This window comes from Catharus ustulatus, chromosome 7 (genome assembly GCF_009819885.2).
Source record: "Catharus ustulatus isolate bCatUst1 chromosome 7, bCatUst1.pri.v2, whole genome shotgun sequence".
NCBI lineage: Eukaryota > Metazoa > Chordata > Aves > Passeriformes > Turdidae > Catharus > Catharus ustulatus.
Window position 1 is genome coordinate 13,600,962 of NC_046227.1, and position 9,094 is coordinate 13,610,055.

General features: G+C 40.4%; 1 protein-coding gene across 1 annotated transcript; it reads right to left on the minus strand.

The window, feature by feature from the left end:
* Positions 1 to 2,113: 2,113 nt before the first annotated feature.
* CTLA4 (cytotoxic T-lymphocyte associated protein 4) lies at positions 2,114 to 6,023 on the minus strand. Its single transcript, XM_033065207.1, has 4 exons — positions 5,847 to 6,023; positions 4,311 to 4,661; positions 3,309 to 3,418; positions 2,114 to 2,376 (listed from the first exon to the last, which is right to left on the minus strand). Exons 1-4 carry the CDS (start codon positions 5,902 to 5,904, stop codon positions 2,278 to 2,280), a joined length of 618 nt encoding a protein of 205 aa, XP_032921098.1. The 5' UTR covers positions 5,905 to 6,023; the 3' UTR covers positions 2,114 to 2,277.
* Between the last annotated feature and the right edge of the window lie 3,071 nt (positions 6,024 to 9,094).

Below are 9,094 nucleotides of genomic sequence, written 5' to 3' on the forward strand. Positions count from 1 at the left end.
CTGGTTGTTACAGACTGTATGTCTCAAATAAACACAGGTGTACCAAGAGGAAATTGGCCAGGTGGATACAGAAGGCCTAGTTATGGTAAACTTAGTGGTCAGAAATGAAGGTGAATTGAAATATACACAAGTTCTGTGGTGACACAGATTCACAGCCAGCTGTGGCCAGATGTCATGAGGTTGTGGATACAGATCCAAAGCATCACTTCACCCAGGCAAGACAAGCTTAGAAAATAATGTACTTGAACTGCTTTTAGATTGCTTAAGAAAAGTAAGCTCTTGGTCCCAGTACAAAGGAATTTCCAAGGAAAGGAATAAATAGAACAGTCAATTTGATTAGGAGTCAGACACATGATTCACTACTTGCTGTGGTGGAAAAAATTACCCTGGATAATTATTCATGCTTTGTGCAGCTTCTACAAGTGGATGCGTGGGTCAAACCTATTTTTCCTCATGGAGTAATGGAACACACTAGCCTGATCAGGCTGCAACTGAAAGAGCAGAAGTTTAGTCATTTTGCAGCGACAATAGATATGTGATCTCTTACCATTTTTAATCCCCAAAACACTGGGTAGTGAAAAATTAGGGAAAAATACCAGACTATTGTCAGAATACTAAAACACCTTCAAAAAAAGGATGTGTCATCAGCAGTGTGTGTTAATGCAGCACGCTTGTATATCAACACTGAGAGAGCAGTTAGCACCTGCAAACACTGGCAAATTGGAATTTGAATGTGTTTCTGCACAGTTGGAGGTGGTGCCAGATGAATGGGCAAGAGAGGAAAAGCAGACTAAAAGCGCTATGAGATATGGTGTTCTGGGAGCTGCTGCCACTACAAGAGCATGCAATAAAAGGCTCTGGGGTTTGGCTGCACAGCTGTGCACCAAGAAGATGAATTCCCAGCTGTGAAACAGAGGCACATGCTACCAGTGTTTTGGGTTGCAAGGTCAAATTTTGATAGCAAAGAGTCAAATTAGTAGATAGTAGCTGAGAATTCTGAAATTATTTTAAACTTTGCGTGTTGACTGGCCTTTAGCGAGTGAGAGTGTCAGAGTGGAGCAAAGAAAACAGGATTTGAAACTAGGACAAGTTTTTTGTTTAAACATGTACAAGAAGTGCTGTCAAAGGCATTACAGCTACCTTCTGCAAGTGATTAACTCTGCTGGAAGTGAAAACTTGATTGGTAATGTGTCTGAAGCACATCACAGCAGCTGTAATTAACTAGACAGAAGAACTGACAAATTGTAATGGTGGCTGGCTGAGGAGGACGGCTGAGAACAGAACTGTTGGCATGAGCACACAGGCTGTCTCTGAAGGGTAAAACACTGGGTCAGAGAGGAAAGGTACATAGTGTCTTCACTGCTTTCTAACACGTAACCACTTCCTGTTTATTCTGAGAATGGTGAACAAGAAATGAATTTGGGCAAAGCTTCAAGGTTTTTATTGAATGGTTTATAACTAATAAACAAGATTATACACTGTCAGTATTTTCATGGAAAATAGACTTTGTTAAATACAGCAACATACTTCTGCCTTTGGGATAGATGCTAATTTAGCATTTGTAAAACACAAAGCCCCAGCAGAGATGGAGCATTCTCCAAGCACAGCCTAAGAGGGCTCCTGCTGGAGCCTTTCCTCTAACCAAACTGCCAGCACTGGCTCAGCTCCATCAGCTCCATCACAGCACTTCTGGGACACAATGCTACTCAAGGGAGCAAAGATCAGGCCTCTAGAGCAGCAGTGTCATTTGTGCCAGCCTACGGGGAGGCCTCCGTGGAAGTGCAGAGCACTAATGCCAGAAATGGAACTAATAAATACCAATGCAGGGAAAATAGTCAACGTTCCTTTGTACACTAGTGTGCTCTCCTACCTCTGCCCCCCAGACTTGTGGATCAGCCTTGCAATGACACACAAATCTCTGTCATTATAGTGTTTGGATTTCAGTTGATCAGTAGGCATGATGAAATTTGACAGTAAGATGCTCAACTGCAACAGCAATAGCTCTTAATGCTACACACACATATATATATTACATATTGGTACAATACATATCAAAAAAGTCAATGGCCTAATGTAGCCATTTTTATGTGCCAGGGTTAATCTTCAAATATGAATACATATACTATTTATTCTTCTTCAAATCATTGAAGTTACAAAGAATATTCTCTCACCTTCCTGTACACCTTTTGTAAAAAGACAGTTAATTAATTTCTTTAACTGAAATAAATTAGCAGACTCTCCATCCCAGCTAGGAAATGGTTTCTCTCCTTCCTTGTTTCAGTTAACAGTGATGTGGAATGGAATCACTTTTTTCTCTAGCTTTTCAGAAGGCATTTTCACATAGACTCCAGTAGTGAGACATTGTCTTCTCTTTATCTGTAATACATGGGGAAAAAGTAAAATAAACAAGCAATCATAGCATAATTATTGACCAGCACATTTAGAGAAACTGATGGATGTTCTTCCTTTGCTGAGTAGAATGTATTCTAGATACCCTTCTCTGCCTTTTTATAGGAGATCTGTAGGAGAGCATTTGAGGGAGGATCAGGATGTACAGGGGCTTTGTATTAAAAAGCCAAAAAAGGGTCCTGCCATTCATTTAACCCTTTGACGATGCTCCTGCTTCAGAGTTCAGTGTTGGTTCAAAGCTAGGAGTGTTCACACCTGACAGCTCCGTTTAACTTCTAGGGACAAGGACTGCTTGAAAAATACGGGACAGAGACATTGTTTGGTTTCAAGCTCAGGTATCTTTCTAACAGACTACGAGTGCTGCAGACCCCAGTGGAAAAAGGCAGCCCAGGTTTACATTTTGCATGCTTTTGTCCAGACATTTCTATCTGTGAAATGAAAAATGCTTAAGGTTACGCTTCCCCCATCCAAGGAGAAGGCTGTTTAAATTTGCTGTGCAGAGGTGAATGATGAGAAAAAAACCCAAACAACAAATTCTGGGATCTTCTGTGAATCATTTGTGAAATGAGAGTACACATGAGGACTGTTGCCCTCAATCCCAGAAGCATCCAGGACTTTGCCTAGTTTTAAGCATCCAGCCCTAAACCAAGGCTCAGTCCAATTGTTGGAAGCCAACTGCTTTCTAGTATGCTGGCAACACAAAATGAGCCATAAATAAATATAACAGGCAGCTCCAGCAAGTTCTCTTAGTTTGCATTGTTGTAATAATATTGCTCTAGTAAAATGGAGCCTCCCACTGGGTTTGTTCCCAGTGTTCTTCCCCGTTCTCATTTTTCTTCTTGTCCTCATCACACAAAGGGGTATTATTAGCAGAAGGGGACTGAGTTGATGGGACTTACCGCTTTCCCCACAAGAATGGCTGAGACGATGACACTGTAAAGAAAAAATCCCGAGGCAGTAGCTCCTAATACCCAGAGATATATGGCAGAGTCTGGACAAGGTTCTGGATCTAAAACATATGATATCACACAAGTCATGTCACTCATCAGAAAGGCCCTAGAGTTAATAAGTCAGTCTCTACGCTGCTTTTCTCTAGGATGTGCTATCCCAGTGATGCCTAAAGAGGCTACCTAGAACAGAGGCTAGACATTGTTAAAGGAATAAAGCAGGTATTTCTTAAAAAGGCCTTCAAGGGATACACCTTGGGCAGTACAAGAGCCTGGCTGTGCCTCAATCCAATATGGACCCAAGATGGATGGCATGTCACAAGTTTTCACACTTTTATAAGTTTTGGTCCAGTTACATATTGGGGTTAATTGTCCAATGACAGCTTCAGGTTATGAAGTCCCATCTGCCCAGATTGCTCTTCTCAATTCGCTGCTGTTTATACTTTTTTGGGCCCGAAGCTGCAACGGTGTCCTTGGTTCTTAGGCTGGAAAAGGATTGTTTCATCTAACTAAATTGTGAAGAGAGTTTGCTAAAACTTTATATGAAGTTCAGAGCTATATACTAATGCAATATAGAATCTGAAAAATATGAAAGCTAAAACTCAAGGCAGTACCAGGATACCACCAGGACTGATCTTTGAGTTGCTGCCTACTCAACCTCCAATGAAAAGAGTCTTTATCTGTAGAAGAGCTCAGATCTTACTCTGTTACTATTGCACTTCTGTATCTAACTGTCTAGACGTATGTGCTTATGCTATCATTCCATGGCTATGACTATGCTTGCTTTGGGTGTGTGCAGGGAGACCTGAAAGAAATAAGAACTAATCAAGTTTTCAGTGCTGAAATCAGCATTCCCCCTCACTTCTTACAAACAGAACTCTGAAGACCTTTGAGACATAATAGCAATTACCTTAACTTGGAAATATCACAGTACTGTAAACCTGCTTGCCTTACCAATGACATAGAGATGTGTCCCATTTCCCTTGTTCATGAAATAGGGTGGGGGGTACATCCGCTCCATTTTGCAAACGTAAAGCCCAGTGTCATTTGCTTGCAGGCCAGCCAGGGTGAGGGTCACATTGTTTTGGCCGGGAGTAACATGGCACTGAATGACCTCTTCCACAAAGAATGTTTTAAACTCCATGGTGTACGATGAAGCACAGATTTCTGTGAACCGGTCACCAGTCTGTTTAAGCAAAGTCACTCGAATTTCCTTTGCGTTCCCGATGTTCTTGTATTTACACACCAAGCTGGCAACTCCTTGCCTGTTGGCCAGCACCATTGCTGGCTGAGTCACTTCCATTACTGTAAGGAAGTAAAGAGCATGATGGTAAGTGAACTGTCAAGAAAGGATCTGGAGTAATTTACTTCAAACCTGCACAGTAGGAAGGGGGTCCTGCCACCTCCTATTATCCATGCAGTAGTTCCTAGAAAAGCTGCTTTCAAAGAAAGGACTCCAAGACCACAGTTCATGTTATCACTGCATTATTATTCTTTAAAAAGCTCAGTAAATGTTTCGAATACTAAAAATGATATTATAAATCTCAGTGATTACTGGTTGCTCAAATAGTAGGTGTTTTGGCCCACTTAGTCAAACAATGAATGACCTGCATGCTTCAGTTTCCCTCAACACAAACTTTTTAATATGCATAAGAATAAAAAAACCCAGTCTATAGATGATAAGGCTGAAATTTGAAATTTAAAGTCAGGCTTTTAAACCACAATTTCTGCCTAGTAGAAATAAACATGTTTACATTTAGGAACAAAAAACCTGACATCCTGTATGGAACACGGAACAGAATTATTAAGGTAATAGTAAAACTGAATAGAAAATCTGCTTGCATACTTTTGTTTCTGATCTTTTTTGCTCCGTATTTTTCACTAGCTACTCCCAAACCACAGTATCGCAAAAATTTATACCCCAAGCCAATATAGTAGCACACAGCAAAGCCTGATAAACAGACTGCCAAAAAAATGCTAGGGGGAAATTACCATGTACAGCCTCACTGACAGCTTTTTGCAACTTCCATATTCTATCCTGACACATGATGGGAAGGCACTTTTGCTTTAGTAAGCTGTGAAGATGCAGTATTATTTTTTCAATCTCATTTTATATCAGTCCATTTTGGGGCAGGGTTTATCTTCTCAGTTCTGCAGTGCAAGAATTCCAGATGAAGAGTAGAATTTCTCCATGCATTCAAAACTCTATACCCATGTTATCAACTGTCACAACTTTACTTGCAGGGCCTGTTTTTTCAAGATCTTTTCTTCCTTCTTGAGCTACTCTGAATGTTGCCCAGTGGCCCTGCAGATAGTAGTGCTCCAAAGTCTGTGTCTGGTTTTCCGGACACATTGCAGTGCACCAAGACCTCGCTCCCATTAGTCCTATGTCACCTTCTTCTCCCTGTTGTACCAAGTCCTCTCCTGCAAGGACATGAAACTGAAAACAAGTCAACACCCCCGGACACCTTGCTTCCTTCATCTACCCACCTTCAGCAATGGCAGTGGCTGTGCAGAGAAAGCCCACGGTGACCAATATTGAGAGCATTCCTGTGCTGGGACAGATGCTGAAGAGGTTGAAGGTCTGATGACTCCAGACTTTAAGATAAACTGGAACTCTTGGGACTGGAAAAGAGGTGACACCTTTCAGGATACTGAATCTTCGAAATGCTTGAACCCACACAGAGCCAGTGTATATATATAGCTTTGATCCCAGATGCTATACATGAAAGTAGTATGAAGCTTTGTTTTGGTTTCACGAGAAAGGAAATAGTGGGTTTGATTAGTACGTGCACGTTAACCTTAAACAGCATGAACAAAAACAACTATTCAGCAGATGGAAAATATATATTCAATCTGAAACTGCCATCCCTTCTGCTTTAAGAATTGTGGGAGGAAAGGTAATCGTCATCAGAGCATTTCAGGCCCTTTGGGGTGCCAGCTTGCAGAATCATAGCACTTAATATTTCAGCAATTATTAGTATTTCCTACCAGGGCAACGTGCTGAGAACTGTACTTCTGCCTAATGTGGGACAGTGAATCACTGCAAGCTCGCTTTTTTATGGAGGACTTGCCTCCACCCCCAATTTCTTTGCTTGCTTTAATGTTAGTGCTTTTGATGTTTAAAAATTGCTACCCCCTTCAAAATACTGGTTACACTTGCAATTACTTCATCTTTACAGAAATGTGACTTGAATCATAACCCAGCCTCTTTAAGCTTTCCTGTTTCCAAGAAAAAAATTATCTAGGTTTATAGCTGATGACTTCCACATCTGTACAGAATTTTACTACCTGTGGACTTTACTGCCGAACTACCTTGACATCAGCAGATGAAACACTGCAGGAGCTTTGATTATTGCTATCTCTGCTTAGAGCACCTGTGTTATTTCCAATCTCAGTGAAACAGTTTTTGCTCATGGACTCTTAAAAGTCACATAAGCTCTGAAAATTGTTTTGCTTTTTTATATGATAAACTGTCCCATCCATGAATAATTGCCTAAAGAATTTCATAAAAATGAAGAGTCCCTTCAGTTATCCTGAAGGTTAGCATTCTTTTTTTTTAACCCACAGTTTGAGAACTTATTTTAGAAGATGCTTTATCATTTACATATGTAGATCTTGTAGATTGCAAAGACCCGCTTTTGCACTGTGACCTAGAAAGACTAACAGCATTAGTTCTTGAACACTAGCCCACCCAATCCAAAGATCCAGGATAAATACTTAGTCTTGAAAGTGCATAAATACCTAATGATATAAATAAGTTTACTGCTTCCATACCTAGGTTATGCAATATTTGTTTGGAATGACAGGTTCACAGTCATTTCGATCATAACCAGCATTTAAAACAGAACTGATGATAAATAAAAATACTGCTATGGGAAAATGAAAAACTGCACCCTAATAATGAGACAGACACATACTTTATTACTTGTTAGACAAGCTCAAATCAATTTTAATATTAAATGTAAAATAAATGCTATTGCAATATCATGTACCCGAATATCAGTGAGATTTATGGCATTAAATTACCAGGTTTTGCCTGCCTATTTTCATATCCCAAGTAGTAACTAAATTATCTGAATTATCTGCCCTTTGTATCTTTTGGGCTTGGGTTTTGCATGCAGTTAAACAAATTATGCATTTGAGCTTCATCAGCTATGGTGTCATCTCTTAATAATTGATTGAGAGTACAAATTGTTGGTGCAATTAGCCACTAAACACTGGCAAATAATTGCCATGTAAAACTCACCCCACACCTAACCCACAGGATCTTGTGCTGCTAGAGTGACTGGCAGTGCTCTGGCACTCCTCTCTCTCCTATTTGAGACCACTCTAGCAAGCTTTGTTTCCAGTGGTACTTACCTGTTCCTGGCTGTTTGGTTCTCAGGGTGCATTTTCAGATGCATGTCTTTTTCCTTTTTACCCTTGTTCCTCCTTAAAGGCCTTGTGTTATGATAATTGCTCTTCTAAGTAAAGCACAACATGTCTTCCTGTGGAGTCTCTTGAAGTCATCTCAATCTTCACAGATAAGGCAGCCTGAAGTATCCCTTCCAATGATAGAGATTACCTTGCCATGGTGCGTTCTACCCTTCCTAATCAGACTTTAGCTCTTAAGTTAATGTGTGCAGACAGCAGGTGGACCTTGCAGTAGAAGAGATCTTGCTCCAAATAACATTTCCCTTTCACTGCTCCTATCCTTCTCAGTTATGGCATGGAACAAGGTATTGATAATAGAATGAGTTCCCCACTAAAATGAAATCCACAAGAATCACTGGGAGCACCTTTTCTCTCCTCTGTGTCCCTTATTTAACTACTCTTCAGCTGGTCAAGAATCTCCAGACTTCTGCTTGTCCCACCTTCCCTGAATATATCATATGAAAAATACCAGCCGTGCTTTGTGGGCTACAGCCACGGGACCTATCTTACCTAGTTACTGCACCTTCTTGTCTGTGGAGTCTGGTATCTTCCTGCCTTGCCTCTTTTATCTTGGGAACTCTTCATCTTTCACCCTTTCCCATAAATGGAACCTTACACATAGTCTAGTGGCTGGGCAAAGGAATGGCTGAAAGAAGAGCCCTAATTTTGACTTTGAAATTCAGGTCTTTAAGTAATGTTATTCCTCAGGCTGTTTCTAAAAGCCTGTGCATTGTACTCCAAAAGATCAACATTATATTCTTCTTTCCTTTAATGCACATACTTATACTGTAGTGGTCTTTGTTCTTAGGGGTGATCTTACTTCCCATGTCACAGGGAAGGAAGTATGAACCTTTATACTTTATACTTTAAAGTATAACCTCGATACTTTACATATGCTACCACAGCAAAGTCAGAGAGGAGAGGACTGAGGGCCTTGCAGTGCAAAGCTGTAGAGCCTTAAACAAAGGGCTCACCTTAGGAAAGGCTTGGGCTTGATGACCTCTTTGAACTTAGCTGAGGGAAAGACATGCACTTTTACACTGGACTACACTACTGTGATTACTCAGATTGCTAGGAAGTTAAATAACTCAGTTTGTCGTGTAAGTTTCTTTCTCATTTTGAATTAGTCACTTGCATTCTAGTGATTTGCTTTTTTTCACTGAACACTTATTAGGGTGTCCTGCTGATGCCCTGTCAGAATTCCCATTGCAAAATGTTTTTATTCATAAAATTATTTTCACACTTGTAACTCTGTCTCATGCTGCACATGTTTTTTTTCTGTGACAGGAACTTGCTTGGTACATTGCTTAAGATGTAATGGG

Excerpts from the sequence above, each read along its gene's own strand:
- CTLA4 (XM_033065207.1), bottom strand. The coding sequence starts at position 5,904 with ATGCTCTCAATATTGGTCACCGTGGGCTTTCTCTGCACAGCCACTGCC. Across the intron at positions 3,419-4,310 it reads GACACATCTCTATGTCATTG|ATCCAGAACCTTGTCCAGAC; the intron begins GTAAGGCAAGCA and ends CATATGTTTTAG. Across the intron at positions 2,377-3,308 it reads CCATTCTTGTGGGGAAAGCG|ATAAAGAGAAGACAATGTCT; the intron begins GTAAGTCCCATC and ends CATGTATTACAG.